This window comes from Artemia franciscana, chromosome 2 (genome assembly GCF_032884065.1).
Source record: "Artemia franciscana chromosome 2, ASM3288406v1, whole genome shotgun sequence".
NCBI classification, from domain to species: Eukaryota; Metazoa; Arthropoda; class Branchiopoda; order Anostraca; family Artemiidae; genus Artemia; species Artemia franciscana.
The window spans coordinates 9872523-9892317 of NC_088864.1; the positions used below are offsets into that span (position 1 = coordinate 9872523).

Genomic DNA, 19795 nt, shown 5'->3' on the forward strand with positions numbered 1-19795 from the left:
GAAAAGCAATCAGAAATTAAATAAAGAAAGCAGGTTTTTCCAACTGAAAGTAAGGAGCAATATTAAAACTTAAAATAAACAGAAATTATTATGTATACAAGGGAGATTGTTCCCTCTTCAATCCCTTGCTCTTTAATCTAGAGTTCAAAATTTTCCAATTCTTTAAAAACGACTACTGAAACACAAGGATTATTTAATTAGAATAATAAGTAACTTTTTTTTTTTTAATGTTCAAAAACCTTAGCATAAAGAGCAAGGCGTTGAAGAGGGGGCAATCCTCCTTGTATACATAACAATTTCTGTTCGTTTTAAGTTTCAATATTGTTCCTTACTTTCAGTTGAAAAAAAACTTGTGTTTTTTATTTAAAGATTAGAGGTTTGTGTTCTAAGTGGTATTTTACACTATGTTATAATTCTAAAATATATCCACATTTCCATACTGAGCCCTTCAGGTAAAAGTTTTTTTTTATATTTGGAGCAATATAATTTTTTTTCATTAAGATTTTGATAATTGCCTTTACAATTTTGCTGGGTAGTTCAAAATGTCATTTTTAGAGATAATCTTGTGTTACCTATTCTATCAGTTTTCTGTTCTCAGTTGTATAAAACATTTGCTTATGCTATGCTCTTCAATTCTTAAAATTAACTGAAATGGAGTAAAAAATTGCTTCTTGGATAATACTTTCTTTGATACTTCATCAAACTCATTTAGCAAACCAACAGTAAGAAATAAGAAATGGAATATAGACAACCACCTTGCCTTTAAAACTGTTCCCTGACTGCCATTAAAGAGAACTGATTTGTTCTTCATGTACTGAGCTATAAAAACCAAAACCAGCTGAAGAGTAACTTCGTATAAGCATCATCATTCAAAAGTTTTAAATACCAAAAGGGACAATCAACATTCCATGAACAGCAGCAGATAATTCAAGGTCTGTGTTATTATGCTAAGCTTTATACATTATATAATATGCTCAAATCTCTGTCTTTTTGTTCCTATGAGTGATTTGTGCAACAACATGCAAATGCTTGAACGTTTGAAAGGCAGAGAGGTAAGACCAAACAGCACAAACACAAGACAGCAGCCGTGATACAAAAAAAATTCATATTGTGGATTCAAATGTAGGTGGAACAAATTCTCAATTAAATAATGTTTGGAGACTTAGCAAATACTATTTAAGGCGGCACCTGTTAAACAGTAATTATGGTGATATATGGATAAAAATTCTGGAGTCAGTCTAAAGCTGTAGAGATAAGGCTGTTCAAATTTTAGATCAATTGTCTTCAAAGAATACTTGTGATTAGCTTAACAGACAAAGTATCTAATACCCAGACTAGCTCTCTCACTAAACATTCACAAATAAGCAATGAAGTCAGATGAAGAAGGCAACAGTATTGCAGTCACATGGACTGAATGAGACAGATAGGCCTTTATATGGCATGTAGGGCTGGACCCTTCCAGGATTTTGGAAGAATAGAAGACACCAAACCACAACTGGTGGTTCCTTAGAAGCTGAGGCAATAGGTTTATGGTCATCCTTTGTTAAGCTGTGGTCTTTAATTCTGGATTGTCAGAATTAATTCAGTGGTCTTTAATTCATGGAGGTCAATTGTTACTGCAAGGTCTAGTGTATTCCCACCAGAAAATTTTCCCCAAATGTAAAGTTGATAAACCAAAGGGAAATGTAGACAAATAAAAGTGCATAAGTGCACATCAGCTATTATAAATAAGGGGCAATTAGTGATTGTGCAGGTGGTCAGACAGTGGGGGGAGTAATCAATCTTCAATTTTTCTTCATTTAGACTAAGACTAAATAAGGGTGCAGTGGGGTGATGTCTCCCTTCTTATTGCAGAAAAATAAATTATAACATTTATTTTAAAGCTTCATTTAACTCAACTAATTTGCTGCATATGTAAGTGCACATCAACTTCTTGTTTATTTATCAATGATCTGCCTTCCTCTGTTCATCATTCTACTGTCAAGATGTTTGCAGATGATGTAAAACTTTATCTACCAGTACAAGACCAAAATGATGTGCAACTTTTACAGAAGGATCTTGAACACATAGGTGTGTTGTTCTACACTATGCTCGTAAACTCCCACCTGTGCATCCTTACCAGCTGTCTGGCATACAAATCCCTTCTAACGAAATAGTGCATGACCTTGGCATTTACTTTGATACCCAATTGAAATTTGATGAGCATGTTTTGGAAATTGTAAAGAATGCAAATTATCGTTTGTCATCTATACAGAGAAGCTTCAGTAAGTTCAACCTTTGTAATTTCTTACTACTATATGAATCAATGGTCTGCCCTCTTCTTGAGTATAATACTTTGGTTTCGTTTCCATTAAATCTAACAGATGAGCATAGGGTAGAAAAGGTTCAGAGAAGGGCCACTATGTTGGTCCCATACCTTCAACACCTTTCTTATCTGCAAAGACTTTCTAGGCTTCAACTCCTGTTGTTGAAGTTTTGTAGACATTGTAGTGACCTTATAGATGTGTTTCATATACTTAAAGGACTGGATGATGTTGATCCAAATTTATTTTTCAAATTTAGCCCTTATCACTCTACATGTCAGCATGATTACAAATTCTATCCCCCAAAACCAGTTAAAAAATTGGTCAACTATCTTTTGTTAGTAGAGTTCCTGGACCATGGAATGGTTTTCCTTTGGAGGTTGTTGAGGCAGAGAGTGTTCAAATTCTTAAGATTGCATTAGTAAATATGCCTTTTTATTTAGACACTTTTGTTGTGTAGTTTTGTGTTACCATATTTAGAAGTTTTTGCTGTTTAGTTTGTCATTGCTAATTTACTTTAGATTAGTATTATGTTTCTGTGTTTTTGCAACATGCATTGATGCTTACTGCTATTCATAACAATGAATAAAAGAAAGGAGGGGTGGTGGATTGCTTTGTAGGCAGGCAGGGGGGATAGAGCCCTTAAAGCATGATTTTTTATGGTAAAACATCCTTACTCTTATTAAGCCTTCAGATAAATATAGAATGAGTTTTAAGGAAGGAGGAGAGGAAGAAATTTATGGCTAACCCCTTTTAATTTCCAGGAATATTTCACGTCTACACCTTTATTATTGGTGATGGAAGGAAAGGGGGAATAGTGCTTCACCAACTGAAACAATCTCTATGTAGCACAAGAAATTTACACTCACAGGTATACCAGTGCAGATATGAAATAGGTAAGATGGGAAATCACAAGCCTTACCAAAGAAGCCTTAGGAAGTGGGGGGAGGGGTTGGCAGATCTTACCCTACTATAAAAGTCACAATACCTTTGATCACACAGAATATAAAATATTTCAGAAATTCAATCCATGTCTGAGATATGTGTGTTTTGCCAGAGAAAACCATTAGTAAATAGAAATTGATATCTTGGCTTAGCAACCATCCCTAGAAGCTCCTAGCTGATAACCCATCCAAGGCTGCCTTTTTTGCTATTAAACAAACAGTAACATTGCATTATCACATGAAAGTGAATAGTAACATTAAACCGTAAAACCACCAGAATTCATTATGTATAGGAAGGGAGCTGTCCTCTCCCTTTGTGGCTGTAGAAACTATGGAGGATGCTTATTCAGTTACAAATGGAATTCTCAAGACAATTTTAAAAGTCAGTGATTGGAGAGTTACCAGCCCCTATCCTAGATCCCCTATTGATGTACAGCCCATCCATAGTTCATTAGGACACATGCTCAACATTTCAAGGTACAGTCCCCAGAGACCCTGGGATAAGAGTAATAAATTATGTGATTTTAATGTCCTTGTTCAATTCTTCCCAGATAGATTTTATAAGTAAGGGGAGATATGTCTGATCTTGGGAGTTCAGTAGCCAGAAACCTTCAGAGGTTATTTTCTTGGTGAAAAATGTCACCAACTATTTGCTGACAGAAGGGGCTTAGGAATGAGCCACAAAAACATTTTTCCTTGTGAATTTGAAACTTACAGCAATAAGTCCTTGTGAAAAGTGGACTCAAGCACAAAAATTATTCACAGAATTGGTCTCTCCTTTGACAAAGCAGGCTAAAAAAAAAAGGGCCAAATTTGTCAATTTGCCTGAAACTTGTATGAAACCTTGGGCTAAGGGGACATCAATACATAGAGAAATTAAAAAATAAATGCAGCCCAAAAAATGGCCAGGAAAGTACCAAAAACTTTCTTCCTCTCGCTTCAAATGGAAGGGACTATCTTAGAAACTTAGGAGAGGATTCATTTGAATGGAAGTTGAAATTTCTAGTGTAAATCTTAAACGCTGACAACTGAAGGGCAATCAACTTTCCCCTCTGTGTCTTTTCTGCTATCTATCCTTCCTGTAGCCCCTATGATATTGAATCAAAATTCTGAGACATCTGCTGGGTTCAAAACTACAACATGTCTAATGAGTTTGCCTATGGGGTTGATATCACCCCCTCAGGCTTGGTGTTAACCTTTATCTTAGTCTGCTATGATAACTCAACCCCCCAAAATACACAAAAAAAGGATAAAATTCTAGTTTAGCTACTTTGTGCTAGGCCAATCTTGGAAAGGGTTTAGGTAAGGAAAATCAAACTTCCAGTAATTAATCTAGGGCCAAAAACTCTGTGAAGGTATTGTAAATACCTGTGATACACTGTGAAGCTATTTCTAAGTCTTAGAAACTTGACAGTTGGCAAGTTTTTAAGGCTTTTCTACTGACATTTTACCTTGATTTTCATTTATTAGTTTGTTTTCTTGGGTTTTAGTTCTGAAAACGCTATTTCTGTTATTTGAGCAGAATTTATAGCTTAATCAATGTTTTTTTTTGGTAAAATTCTAGTTAATTGACTTCTTGCTATCTCAGAAAGGGTTTAGGTTAGGAAAATGAAACTTTCAGGGATGGGTCTACAGGCTAAAGTATGTCCCAGGAAGGTATTTTAAAGTACCCACCTCCACTCCTTCTCCCCCTAGAGGGCCCTGAAATTTGCCTACGTGACAGGTCTATACCTATTGAAATTTTGACAAAACAACATTTTACCTTAATTTTCAGTTACTAGTTGCTCTTTCTATGCCTTTAGTTCTGAAAATGCAATTCCTGTTATTTGAGTAGAATTTTGAGCCATATCAATGTTTTTTTTTTCTTCAAAATTTAGGAAACATATTTGCATATCTTTGAAACCTTATAAAATGGAATTGAGCAAAGTTATGAAGCTGAAAACAATTTTGTTGTACTTCAATTAAGCAGAAAATCTATTTTGCAAGGTTTCACTTTTATAACACACATATTTTTAAAGGTCATCAAAGGTCAGGGCCCTCTAGAGGGAGAAGGAGTGGAGGTAGTTGCTTCAAAATACCTTCCTGGGCATACTTTTGTCTATAGATTCATCCCTGAAAGTTTCATTTTCCTAACCTAAACCCTTTCTGAGATAGCAAGAAGTCAATTAACTAGAATTTTACCTTTTTTTCTTCTAAATTTAGGAAATGCCTATTTGTAGATCTTTGAAACTTCATAAATTAGGATTGAGCAATGTTTTGAAGCTGAAAATAGTTTTCTTTACTTCATTTAAACAGAAGAACATCAAAGGTCACTGCCCTCTAAGGGGAGAAGGAGTGGAAATAGACACTTCAAAATACCTTCCCAGGCCATAGTTTAGTCTATAAACTGACCCCTGATAGTTTCATTTTCCTAACCTAGCCCATTTTCAAGGTAACAAAAAAGTAGCTAAACTATAATTTCACCCCCCCCCCCGCCAAAAAAAAAATATAAATTTAAAAATAAATAGTGGCTGCCCAATAATTTGAAGAAAAAATTATTATATATAGCCTATGCCCCTTGACCTTCCAAACGTGGACTACTTTGTCCCCCCCCCCATCCCTAATACAGATGCTGCTTTTTGGAGAGTGAGAGTACTAAACTGATACCATTTTCCTTTCCTTCTTGGTCTCAGTTTAAAATTACTCCTTCTTAGAAGGAAACACTAGCCTATGAAATTCTGAAAATAATTTAAAAATCATAAAAGAGGTTACTTAGGGCCTAATTGGCCTGGCCTATATTATTTGTAAGTGCTTTACTTTACTTTATCCCCCCTATAGTGTAAACATTTAGTCTAATCAAAATTTGGTAAAATTCTAGTTAATTGACTTCTTGCTATCTCAGAAAGGGTTTAGGTTAGCAAAATGAAACTTTCAGGAATGGGGATACAGGCTAAAGTATGTCCCAGGAAGGTATTTTAAAGTACCCACCTCCACACCTTCTCCCCCTGGAGGGCCCTGAAATATACCTACATGACAGGTCTATACCTATTGAAATTTTGACTAAACAACATTTTACCTTAATTTTCAGTTACTGGTTGCTTTTTCTCTGCCTTTAGTTCTGAAAATGCAATTACTGTTATTTGAGTAGAATTTTGAGCCATATCAATGTTTTCTTTTCAAAGTTTAGGAAATGTATTTGCATATCTTTAAAACCTTATAAAATGGACTTGAGCAAAGTTATAAAGCTGAAAACAATTTTGGGTAAAATTCTAGTTAATTGACTTCTTGCTATCTCAGAAAGGGTTTAGGTTAGGAAAATGAAACTTTCAGGAATGGGTCTACAGACTAAAGTATGTCCCAGGAAGGTATTTTAAAGTACCCACCTCCACTCCTTCTCCCTCTAGAGAGCCCTGAAATTTGCCTAAATGACAGGTCTATACCTATTGGAATTTTGACAAAACAACATTTTACCTTAATTTTCAGTTACAATTTGCTTTTTCTCTGCCTTTAGTTCTGAAAATGCAATTCCTGTTATTTGAGTAGAATTTTGAGCCATATCAATTTTTTTTTCAAAATTTAGGAAATGTATTTGCATATCTGTAAAACCTTATAAAATAGAATTGAGCAAAGTTCTGAAGCTGAAAATAATTTTGTTGTACTTCAATTAAGAAGATCTATTTTGCAAGGTTTCACTTTTATAACACATATTTTTAAAGGTCATCAAAGGTCAGGGTCCTCAAGAGGGAGAAGGAGTAGAGGTAGTTGCTTCAAAATACCTTCCCAGGACATAGGCCTACTTTAGTCTGTAGATTCATCCCTGAAAGTTTCATTTTCCTAACCTAAACCCTTTCTGAGATAGCAAGAAGTCAATTAACTAGAATTTTACCCTAAATTTATATAGCCTACTCTCTACACATTTTCCATTTCTTGAAAAAAAAATTTGTTGTTAAATCTATTTGAAAAAAAAGATTGTCAGGAAATGGGCCTATTAATAGAAAACACATAGCTTGGGTTACATACATTCTCATATTAGGGGCAGGTTAAGTAAAGTGAAGTGCTTTTGGGATTGATATAGACTAGCCTAAGAAAGTTTTTTCTTTTAATTAAAGCTGTTTTGAGAATTTTAGAATGTTTTCTTATGAGAAGGAGTAATTTCAAACAAAGCATTTCTTTTTACACAATATAAAGCTATCATGATGTCAGGTAGGCCATAACCTAGCCTATAAAGCCTTTGTAGCTAGAAAAGACTAGCCTGTACAGTATTGCATACCTCACCAAATCTTCCATCAGTGAAGTACTTTAGAAGGGAGCTTTTCCCAACTGTTGAATTTCCAACGAGAATAAGTCTGAATTGATAGTCAAACACAGGCTCAACCATTTCACTTTTAATTATATGTCACGCTCTAATGCCTTTGAATTTTTGCCAATAATCCAGTGTTTTTAGATGAATGTTTTGAAAATTATTAGATACATTGCCGAAAGCAATTGGCATAAATGTGCCAGATCTTAATGTAGCTTAGTAAAGAGCACTTAAAAGGAGCTACGTGTGTGTGTCATAAATTTTTTCAGATTTTAATAGTCCTGCATTGAAAGTTCCGTGCATACGTAATCCTTGTTTGAAATAAATTGTTGCTCCACCATTTTTCACTTTCATAGTCCCTCTTGGTTGCCCAGTAATACAAGTTAGACGCTCAGCCAGGCATACCGTTTTTGTAGTTGTGTTCAGTTTGTAAATAAAAACAAAACTGAACCTGCCCTTATAGGGTTTTGTTATCCCGTGCCTTCTGTTGCTATCGCTCTTATGGGTCATTTAATCAAAAAGGTATAATAGATTTTTCTGTTCTTATTATTATAAGTACTCTAGTATTTCATTAATATCCCATTTCGGGCTGAAAATTCCAGAGTAATATGTAGAGATGTATTGAAATATAGAACTACAGTTTCTCTTACCTCCGTTACTCAAAGACAAAATAAATTTATAAGCTCGCTTTACCCTACCCATGATTTTTACATATTATTTTCTTAATGCATAATCTATCTAGTTTTTTTTTAGTTGATTTGCTAGAATATTTTCTTTTTTTATTGTAGATATTATGTTCCATACCACAGTGTTTCTTTTTCTTTTCCTCTTTTTTCATTCAATATTGCTCCGTTGATTGACCAATGTTGAAAAACATGAATTAAGTTTTCCTCCATTCGTAAACTTTTGTGGTGTAATAATGCATTTTAGCTGGTTATAGTGATCCCGAAACCTAATTTGTGCGATTAATATCGAATGTGAAATAGAAGAAGATGAAGAGCAAATAATTTATTGCGAAATTACTTTAAAGACTGAAGTAAATGTTCCCAAGTGCTTCTTTCTAAAAAGGAGGAATATAGTATATGGAAGGCCAGTTGCTATCGTCCACAAGACTTCCAGAATTTGGCATTAACAACTTTCTGTTACCTTATTAACATCATATTGGTATTTAATACGAATATTGAACTAAAGATTTATCAAAATGTATTAGTGCAACTTAAACTTTAAAGTTGAAATATAGAAGATGAAACATTACATAGAAGGAAATATGGTAGTTTGACTAATGTAAAGGTGCTACGTATAGCAAATTAAGAACTTCGTTGTTTTTATGTTAGTTTTACATGTAGTCTAAAGATAAAGATAGATGGATAAGTGTATTTTAAATCTAATTATACGGCCATGAATACAGTACAGTAACATAAATGAAAGACACAAATAACATGAACTTTGATCGGCGATAATCATAAAACACTTAAAGGAAACACTACATTAACCTAATAATGGTACTTAATACTTGAAAACACGGTCATTGAAAAGAACTCAATATTTTGAAAAATACACTAATATAACCTTAAATTTACTTTATATTGGTATTTATTTAAATATTTATTTTTTCATTTAGCATAATTTCCAGATACTATGCTATAGTCTCAGTTATATGATACTGTTATGGTCGGTGGTCGGGATGAATGGTTAAAAACACTAAAAAAAACATAAAAATGAGGATAAAATAAACAATTGAAAAATGTCTTTCTTTTTTTTAGCATGACTACCTCTGGAGAACCGCTAATCCAAACTTATACCAGAAAAAAAATACTAAAATGATGAAATTAATACTTTTTTAATTACTTATTTTTAATCAGATCATCAGAGCCGTCAGGGGGGGCTGCATTGTGGAAAAGAAGATTATAATATTTGAATAAAGATTAAGATATGAAGTCTAATGGTATTACTTTTATTTTGTTTAGATGTTTCCTTTTCAAGAGACCCTTTCTGCGAAATACTACCCAGAAAAATAGCAGATGAATGGCTTAGAACGATTGGTTATAATATGCGTAGCAATATAATTAATGGTTTAACATAAGAGATATAAATAGGGGTAAATTCAGAGGATGGTCTGACGGTCAAAGACCCCCATGAGAAGGTTGATAGTTGCACTAATTACAGGAATGGAGAGGCCGAAATCCCTATGAGGGAGGTCAAGTTGCGTTACCCCCCTCTACACTGCCAAACATTAATACTGAAACTCCTTGGATATAAAAATATAATAAATAACATTTAAATAGACAATGTAATGGAGTAATTCATAATATCTATATAGATAAGCAATTGAGGAAAGTATCGTCGCTGAAATGTCCAAATGTCGTATCTGACATAATAGATAATGTATACATGGAAAATAATTGATAAAGTATCGTTTGTCTTCTTCTTCGTGGTTGACTTGCTATGGAGACAGTTTTGTACAATTTTGTACAATATGCCCCACGCGTCTTATTTAGACCAGAATATGATTTGCACTTTATTGGAAACAGTCGTTATTTTGACCTATGTGGTTTTATTTCACACATTATAAAAAAAAAGAAAAGTCACAATTATAACCAGACCTACTTGAAAAAAAACAAAAAAACAAAACAAATGAAAGTGGATTGATAGTTTACTATGTATACTGATATGCATTTTTGAAATTCTAAAAAATCTTGGATTTTTTAAAGTTATTATAAAGTTATACATAAAGTTATGATAGTATTTCACTTTTAGCTTTTAAGTGGTACTTAAATGATAAATTTTCGTCAATAATAATCCCAAGGTACTTAACGGAAATCGGCCACATAATAAATCCCTTCGGTGAAGCTATGTTTGCGTAATACAAGAATAATAATAAGGAGACCGTGAAAAGATAGCAAAATTTGACTTACTTATATTCAGGTCAAGCCGGTTTACCTTCAACTGAAGACATGTCTTAGTCATTGCTGCATTAATAGTAGAGGTTAGTTTTTGTTCAGTTGAAGCACCACACATCAATGTTGCGTCATCAGCAATTAAGGGTGTAGCGATCCTGGATCCAAAAGGTGCTGGATCGACTAAATCCCGAATTCTAGAATTAGTTTCAACAGCGTTTGGCATATCATTAATAAAAATAAAAAAAGGAGTTGGACCTAATACAGAGGCGTGGGGACACCAGATTTAACAAGACTTTTTCTTAGAGAAAATCCATTAATGTGAACGTTCTGTTCTCTATTTTGGAGGTAATCACGAAGCAAAGCCAAAGTAGCCCCTCTTTGTCCATAATTTTAACATTTTCGCAATAGTATTTAGTGATCCACAGTGTCAAATGCCTTAATCAAATCCAGAAACAAACTAGCTGCTCTAAACTTATTATAAAGAGCTCCTTTAACTACTGAAGTTAGATATGATAAGGCCATCTCTGTAGTTCTCCCCTTCTTGAAACAAATTGAATTGGATTTAACGGTTGAACCAGTTCCAAATGACCATACATTCTCGTTTTAATACACTTTTCTAGAACACGAGAAATAACATGTAAGACCAAAATAGACCGATAATTTCTAAGATCATTCTTCTTACCACCTTTAAAAATTGGACCTATCCTAGCAACTGTCAAGCAATCAGGAAACGTTCCCCGTTTCAAACACACATTAATAAGGGAAGTAAGAACATCAGCAATATATAGGAATGCTGTTTTTAACACAAGAAGATTAAATGAATCACTACGGGCGATGTACTTTTCATCCCAAAGATAATTTTCTCTACATCATCACGAGAGAAGGGTTTCATATACAAAAGAATATCAATTGGAGTCTTCATAAAAGAACTCCTAAGGAGGCTTTTAATCAAAAGGTATAATACGGGAAGATAGATCTTCCCGCATTATACCGTATTTTGCACGAACAGTGTTTTTTCACTCTTTTAGAGTTTCGATTACAATTAGCTCCAGTTACAGCGATTCTACGGTTCAATCACCGTCAGCTCCTTGAAACACCTTAGACTCTGTGAAAACCTAGAGAAACTCAAACCATAACCTTGCAACCACTTTCAAGAAAGCACTGTAATCAGATTGGTTGATCATCCGTTCATTAAGCTATTTTTTCTCAAGATTACGATTATCGATAATTTTTCACTTTGCGGTAAATTCGCATAGGCCTATAGCAAGTATTTTAAACATTTTACATGCTTTGCTTATCACAATGATAGTATCAAGGTTTAAGTTATGCTCTCGAATACGTTTTCAAAAGGTAAATGTGGGCCAGATTTATGGATACGTGTTTCACTGTTATAACTTTAAAGATTCGGATGAACTCGATTGGCTAGTAGCCTTCAAACTTCTATCTTAAAATATGTAGCCTGGTGTCCTGTAGGCCTATACGCTATTAAACCATCAGAGTGGGGTGAGGGAGGTAGCGTGGAATAGTATATCTTTCAGAATGGGTAAAATTCTTGTTTAAATTCTTTTATTTATTGTGGAAGGAGGTTGGGTTAGGGAAATGAAACTTTCAAAGATGGGTCTACAGACTAAAGTATGTCCTGTGAAGGTATTTTGAAGTAACTACCTCTATACTCTCTCCCTCTGGAAGGTCATGACTCTCCAGAGGGAGAATAGATCTTCTGCTAAAATGAAGTAGCCTATGACAAAATTGTTTTCAGCTTCATAAGTTTGCTAACCTCTGCTCCTTCTCCCTCTAGAGGGCTCTGAGGTAATTCTAGTTAATTGACTTCTTGCTATCTCAGAAAGGGTTTAGGTTAGGAAAAATGAAACTTTCAGGGATGGGTCTACAGGCTAAAGTATGTCCCAGGAAGGTATTTTAAAGTACCCACCTCCACTCCTTCTCCCTCTAGAGGACCCTACATGACAGGTCTATACCTATTGAAATTTTGACAAAACAACATTTTAACTTAATTTTCAGTTACTAGTTGTTTTTTCTCTGCCTTTAGTTCTGAAAATGCACTACCTTTCATTTTCACCTGTGCCATTAGCATTGACTGATTGTAATTAAAATAGATGAACATATCAATCTTTTAGCTTTGCCATTTTTTTTTATTGTTATCAATTAGGAAAATTTTTAGTTCCTTACATTAATATTGCTAGGTAGGAGATGATAACATCATTCAGTGTACATTCATGCTGTTGTTACCATAAATGCTCAAAATCTGGTTAATATCAACAGAATCATTTAGTGTATGTCTGAAATATTTGTTAAATTTATTTATTTATTTATTTATTAATACCAAATATGGTAAGCTTTCAAGCTTGTTGCAATAAATATAATAAATAGAAGTTATGACAACATAATACACAACATAATACATAATACAACTGACAACATAGTACACACATATAAATCGATGAAAATAATGACTACAACAAACACTGACAAATAATACTATAAATTATTTAAAAATGATTTACTTTGAAAATTTGTTTTTGCTAGTCTTGTTTTGAATTTATTTATGTCATCTGTTAGAAATGTTTTAGGTGGAAGGTCATTCCATGGCTTCCACACCCTGCTGTAAAATGAATGTTGGCCTATTTTCCTTTTTGAAAGTGAGGGGTACAATGATGTCCTGACTTTCACCAGAGAATGTTTACATTCACCATGCACTAATGGTAAATGTTGAGCATTTCTGAGATTTATGTTTTATTCCCTGGAATTCAATCATGATAGGTTTTTTGCTGCTCTATCTGGGAGGAATGACTAAGAATATAAAACAGACAATAGCCTACATTTTTAATGAGAAAAGAAATACTAGTAATACAAATTTCACATAGCACAAATTTTTGAAATGGCTTGATTACCAAATTCTCTACCAGTATGTACTCTTAATACTATAGCATCAAAATATTTAACAAATCTGATTTATCTTTAATGTCAAAATGTTTTAATTGTCTGTAATCCAAAGGTGTGTTGCACTTAATCTTAGCAGAAACCATTTCAGAAAGTATTTAGAGCACTTTTCATAAGAAAAATCAAAACAAATTGTCTTATTGCTTACCCATAACTAATACATATAACTTTTCAAAAAAAAGGTCACTACAATATCTATTCTGTATAAATCAGGGTATCAGAAAATATATATGAACAAAACATTACAGTTGCCATCAAACTTTATGTAAGCTGACACTCACTTTGCATAAGACTGACAAAGTTTACTGAATCCAAGCAGAGATAAGGATTTGGTTTTTTCCTATCTTATCTCTCAATTAGAGATAAGCATTGAGTTTTAAGAAGGGGAGTTTTTCTCTCTCATTTGGACATTCATAGGATTGGGGTTCTTTTCTTCTCTTTTGGACATTCACCAGAGCATATCTATGATTGTTAACATACACTGGTGAGGGTCCAAATACACAACAATATAATGAAATATTTGATCTTTTGCTTACATATTTGGTGTTTGTTGACATTCATTATTTTTTAGGCATTCATGGTAACACTGTTTCTAAATATATGCTATCAATTGCTTCCTTTTGAAATACCATTTCAAACCCTTCTCATTCTGGTGGTTATGTTGTATCTCTCAGATACTTGGTAGTTTATTTGTTTGACAGTTCAAATGTACCAACTCAGATTTAGCTGTTCCCTCTGTTATTCCTTATAGCAATCTCATTTCATCCACAGTTTATTTTTTTTCTTTCTTAGTGACAACTGTCCCTCTTTACAGCTATTGTGTATATTATATATGTAATGCACCTAGTGGCCTGGGTAAGTAGCAATGTCTATTCTTTATTTTCTGCTTCATTTTTCAATTTTAGTATCTTGTAATTATACAAGACAATAAAATTGCATATTTTGTACACCATTCCAAAAACTGAAAAAAAGAACTGTAGCCAAATATGTTGTAGGGGAAAAGCAGACTGATACAATATGTATGTAAAGAGTAAGGTCAGTATTTATCCTTACAACACTGTCTCTTATTTTTTTCTGATGGTTGAGAGTTAAATGATGAAGTTTTTTACTAACAAAAAAGTTTTTTATGTTTGTTGATTTGACTTGGGGTATACCAAACTGTAATAGTCTACAAGATGGTAAAATAACACCAATACTTAAATGATAATTTCATTTATAAGTTGAAATTGTTTAGGTTTAGTATTGTTTTTTTTTTCTTGTTATCAAAATAAATTTGATTGCAAGGTTAACACTAAACATGTTTCTCTTAGATACATTGCAATAATTAATGTAACTTTAGTGATGCAAGTAGCCTACTAGAGTGTTAAAAGTAATGCCTTGTTCCTTATTATTTGTCAGTAGAAAATTGTTACAAAAAACTAAAACTAGGGGGGGGTAAATATAGAGACTTTTCTATTACTAAGCTATGAATTAGGTGAACATATCATGGTCAATTTTGGGCAGTTTATATTGATGACCTACAAATAAGGTGGACATAATAGTTGATGCCTTTTTTATTCTTTTTTATTATTATTATTGTTATTACGAATAGCGGTAAGCATCAATGCTTGTCGCAAAAACACAAAATCATAATACTAATCTAAAGTAAATTGGCAACAACAAACTAAACAGCAAAAACTTCTAAATAACACAACACTACACAACAAAAGCGTCTAAATAAAAAGGCGTATTTACTAATGCACTCTTAAAAATTCGAACACTCTCTGCCTCAACAACCTCCAAAGGCAAATTATTATAGTTATTATGTATATAATGAAGTAAGAACTGTTGTTTTTAACCATTTTGTATAGCCAAAAATAAGAGAAAAGGATATTAATGGGTTTAAAGTTGAATTTCTGAGTAAAGCACATCATTATATTCAGAAAGAGCATCAAAAAGGTATTAAGTGGTATGTTTGTAGTTTAGTAATACAAATTGCCCCAAATTTACCCCAAATTAATTGCTTTGCATGGAAATTTAATGTTAAGCCCTTAATAGATCCTTAAAAATGATGCATTATTCCTATATTTATGGTTCTAAAAAAGGGTTAAAATAAAGGTTTAAAAATTACTATATGACTGTAAATTTATTTTGTTAGATTTGTATAATCTGCAGGGATTGATTGAGCAAAACAACAATTTTGCCATATTTGATGTTTATTGTATGCCTTCTTCTTCATCTGTTAGGCAATAAATTTGGTGAAATTAATTTATAAATATTTTATTCAATTGGGTCATGAAAAATTTATGCCTGTTAATCATATAATTGAAAAAAAAAACAGAGATAATCAAGTAGTAAGTTGATCATAAATCCAACTTACTACTAAAAGTAAAAATTTATAAAAAATATCATATTTATGGGTCCAGAAAAGGCTTACAGATATGGAGACCTTTCTATTACTGAACTGTGAATTAGGTGAGCATACTGATTCATGCTTTTTCTCACGCTCTTCCTGAATATAATAATCACTTTAGTAAGTTTTAAACCAATATTTAGAACCCTTTTTTATTGCCAAAAATAAGAGAAAAATGTATCATCTTTAAGTATGTATCACCATGAAGGGCATAAAGTTGAATTTCCAAGTAAGGCAATTGTTATATTTTGAAAGAACATAAAAAGGCATTACCTTACCTTAAAATTACCTTAAATCGCATTTGCCAGCGAGATAAGGTGGTAGATCCTCCTGTAGTTCTCGCTGGTGGTGAGTGATGTAATTATGTTGGCTTAGCTTCCCAGTCCAGCCTCCACTCGGCCCTCTCCCAGTCCCTGTCGACTCCAGCCTTGAAGGAGTGGGGTGTCTCAGCTTGGATGGTAGACTCGGATAGGCTATTCCAGAGGGGGACCACCCGAATGGAAAAGAAACCACGTCGTTCCCTTCTCCGACATCCAGGCAGGTGAAGCTTAAGACTGTGACCTCTTGAATTGTTAGCCAAAGAGGGGGTGAAGATCTGGTTCAGGTGACCGGATTTGAAAATTTTGCGTGCCATGATCACATCTCCTCTATATCTTCGATAGGTGAGGGTTGGAAGTCTCAGAGATCCTAGGCGATCCTGGTAAGGGACATTATTTAAGCCACGGACCAGTTTGGTTGCTCTCCTTTGGACACTTTCAAGGGCTCTTGTGTCCATTTTATTTTGGGGAAAGGCCAAAGTCAAGCCAAACTCAAGGTGGGGACGGACAAGGGATTTATAAAGTTTTATAACCACACATGACTTTCTGGTTACAAAAGAGCGCTTAATGAGTCCGAGAGCTCGATTAGCTTTTGCAACCTGAGCCTGAGTGTGGCTGTGGAATTTTAAATCTTTGTCCACAATGACGCCTAAGTCTCTTTCCTCGGCAACTGCTTCCAACTGATCACACCCTATATGGTAGGGATGGTGGGGGTTATTGTGCCCTAAGTGCAGTACCTTGCATTTTGTTGCATTGAATTGTAGGGCCCAAGTTGATGACCAAGAGGATAGCCTGTCAAGGTCCAGCTGAATGCAGGCTCTTTCTTCTTCAGTTTCAGCAGGCCCAATGAGCTTACAGTCGTCAGCATATAATGTTAAAAGGTTGCATAGATAAGTTGTACAGTCGTTAATGTATATGCTGAACAACGTTGGCCCAAGGATGGTTCCCTGTGGGACGCCGCTTATAACCGGGGAAGTGGAGGAGAAAACTGGATCGCCATTATCAGTGTAGATCATGACACGTTGAGATCTGCCAGTTAGGAATGCTCCAATCCAATCAATCACATCCTCATGCACCTGATAAGCTCTAAGCTTCAGCAACAGGTATGAGTGTTCAACTTTGTCAAAGGCTTTGGCTTGGTCGAGTAAGATAATGTCTACCGGTTTACCCATATCCAAAATTTTAGTTGCATGATCATATGACTGAATAAAGTTGGTGTCGATTGACCTGCCCCTGCGAAATCCATGTTGTCTATCGCTAATAAGTGTATTTTCTTCTAAATAATTTATAAGAGCATGGTTAATGATACGTTCCATGATCTTGCAAATGGCTGAGGTTAGGCTTATTGGTCGATAATCTCCTGGGTTATCCTTGTCACCTTTCTTAAAAATTGGTATAATATTTGCTGTTCTCCAATCATTTGGTACTGACTTTTTGGCCAGGGACATGTTGAATATTCTGGAAAGGGGGAGGGAAATGTGAGCAGCAGATTCTATCAAAAGCCGAGGGTGGAGATTATCAGGTCCAGCAGCTTTGTTGGAGTTTAAACTTCTTAGTATTTTAAATACATCTTCTTGAGTAATGATTACAGGGGACATTGGGTTGTGTACTGTTACAGGAGGTATGGTTGGGAGTGTAATGTCAGGTGGCTTAGAGGTGAAGTTTGTGCAAAAGCTGGCATTCATGCAATCAGCGATTTCTTTCGGGTCAGTAGTACTGGAGCCATCTGATTTTTTTTAGCCTGTTGGTGCGTCGACGGGAAGGGTTGTTAGCTGTAACATAGCGCCAGAACTTTTTTGGGTTTTTCTTTGACTCATTTGCAATAGATTCTTCATGGTCTTGGATAACTTTTCTTGTCATGTTTCTCAGCTTGTTTCGGAGCATGGCGAATTTGTTGTGATGGTTGTCACACTTGCATTTTAGGTATTTATTCCATGCTCTATTTTTCTTTCTGATAATTTTCTTAATATTCCTGGGAAGGTATGGAAGAGTCTTTGGTTTATCTGACCAATAAACCTTTGTATGCTTCCTACATGCACCTAGTAAAGTAGACTTAAAACTATTCCAACTAGATTCAATGTCTGTCTCATCTGATAATCCCTCATCCCAATTTATATTAGCTAGTTCTTCACGGATTAAAGCATAATTGGTAAAAGTTCTCTTAAGTTTACCATCACGACTATGGTTAATATTAATGTCATTCATTATACATATGTGGTCACTTGCACCAATAGCTGGGAGGTAACAAGTGGAAGTAATCCTCTCAGGGTCATTTGTAATAAGGAGGTCAAGTAATGATGGTTGTTGTGAATGTCTAAATCTAGTGGGTTGCATTATTATCTGAGTTAGGAAGTTGTCAGCAAGGGTTTGGATGGTTGTGTAGGAGGGGTTATTAGGGGGTGAGTACCCAATACCTTCAGACCAACGAACTTCTGGCATATTAAAATCACCATAAAGCATAAGTGATGAATTTAGATTACATAAGATCTGTATTACGTTAGAAACTGCTTGGTGAGATACTAGTTGGTTTGGAGCTGATGGGCTACGGTAAAGCACACCAATATTCACAATTTCAAATCCAATTAGAAGTCTAACTAATACATGTTCCACCCAAGTATTAGTAGGTTGAGAAATAGAAAAATCAATTTTATCTACCTTAATTCCAAGCCTAGTGTAGATAGCCACTCCTCTTCGACACAGGTTACTATCTAGGTTGCTCAGGAGTAAGTATCCAGGGATTTGAATATGTGCGTCTTCCAATTTGGTCAAAGAGTTCTTAGGACACGCCTCACAAACACAGAAAACATCTACATCCTTTTCATAAAGTAACACTTTTAGTTCTGAGAGTTTTGGCACTAAAGAATCAATGTTTGTATATAATATTCTTAGTTGCGTCCGTTTTCTTTGGCCGACTGGGCTGTTGCTAGTTCCGGCTTTTGAACTCTGATATGGATTTTCGTCGCCCGAACTAGCAGTGACGTAGTTGGTCTCAGACGAATCAGATGCAGCACTTGATGGAGAGACAGAGCTCAAAACCGAAGCCGCGGAAACAAAGGTTGAACTTATAGAAGTCTTTCTGGCTAGGTTTGATGCATTATTTACACTATTTACAAGGGATATGGGTAAGTCTAGTGAACCATCGAGCGAGGGGGGGGAAGGACTCCCTCCCCCCGGGGGATCACGTTTTTTGACACGATGGCGCCATCACGGATGACAAGGTTTTTTTTCACCGGCTGCTGCACGCCTCTTTATCTCTTCAATTAGTTCTTTCCTTCTCTGGTGGTCTTCATTGGATGCATCAGCAAAGAATGAGATACTCCCCCTCCTCTCTCTTGAGGCCTTCAATATATCCATTTTTATTTTGTAATCATTTATAGAAAAAAGGATTGGGTTGGGTCTGTCTATGGTATTTGCATTCTTACCATTAGGTAGACGTTTCAAGTTAGTAATAGCCCCGACATTAATTGAGTATTCATCTTTTAAGTAAGTTGAGATGAACTGAACATCGTTGGTTTGCAGAGGAACGCCATAGGCAATCAGATTAAGTCGTCTTCTGTTTCTGTCTTGCTCTTGTCTCACTATTTTGCGGACGTCTGTTTCGAGACGGGTAGTTATAGAGTTTTCCACAAGTTTCTGCACATCATCTATGGAAACCTTTGATTGTATAGCCGTCTCAAGCGTTTCCACCTGAACCCTCACAGT

The 19795-nt window shown here is 34.7% G+C and overlaps 2 protein-coding genes across 2 annotated transcripts in view; one reads left to right on the forward strand and one right to left on the reverse strand.

The window, feature by feature from the left end:
* LOC136037158 (ras-related protein Rab-39B-like) overlaps window positions 1-7655 on the reverse strand; it is a 29238-nt gene extending 21583 nt beyond the window's left edge. The window contains exon 1 of the mRNA XM_065719685.1: window positions 7497-7655. Within this exon, the coding sequence (XP_065575757.1) occupies window positions 7497-7604 (108 nt within the window). The 5' untranslated portion in view covers window positions 7605-7655. The remainder of the gene's footprint in view (window positions 1-7496) is intronic.
* Window positions 7656-11622: 3967 nt separating this feature from the next.
* The window catches only part of LOC136037161 (ubiquinone biosynthesis O-methyltransferase, mitochondrial-like), a 29358-nt gene continuing 21185 nt past the window's right edge, over window positions 11623-19795 (forward strand). Inside the window, exon 1 of the mRNA XM_065719699.1 lies at window positions 11623-11776. Coding sequence (XP_065575771.1) covers window positions 11729-11776 — 48 coding nt within the window. The 5' untranslated portion in view covers window positions 11623-11728. The remainder of the gene's footprint in view (window positions 11777-19795) is intronic.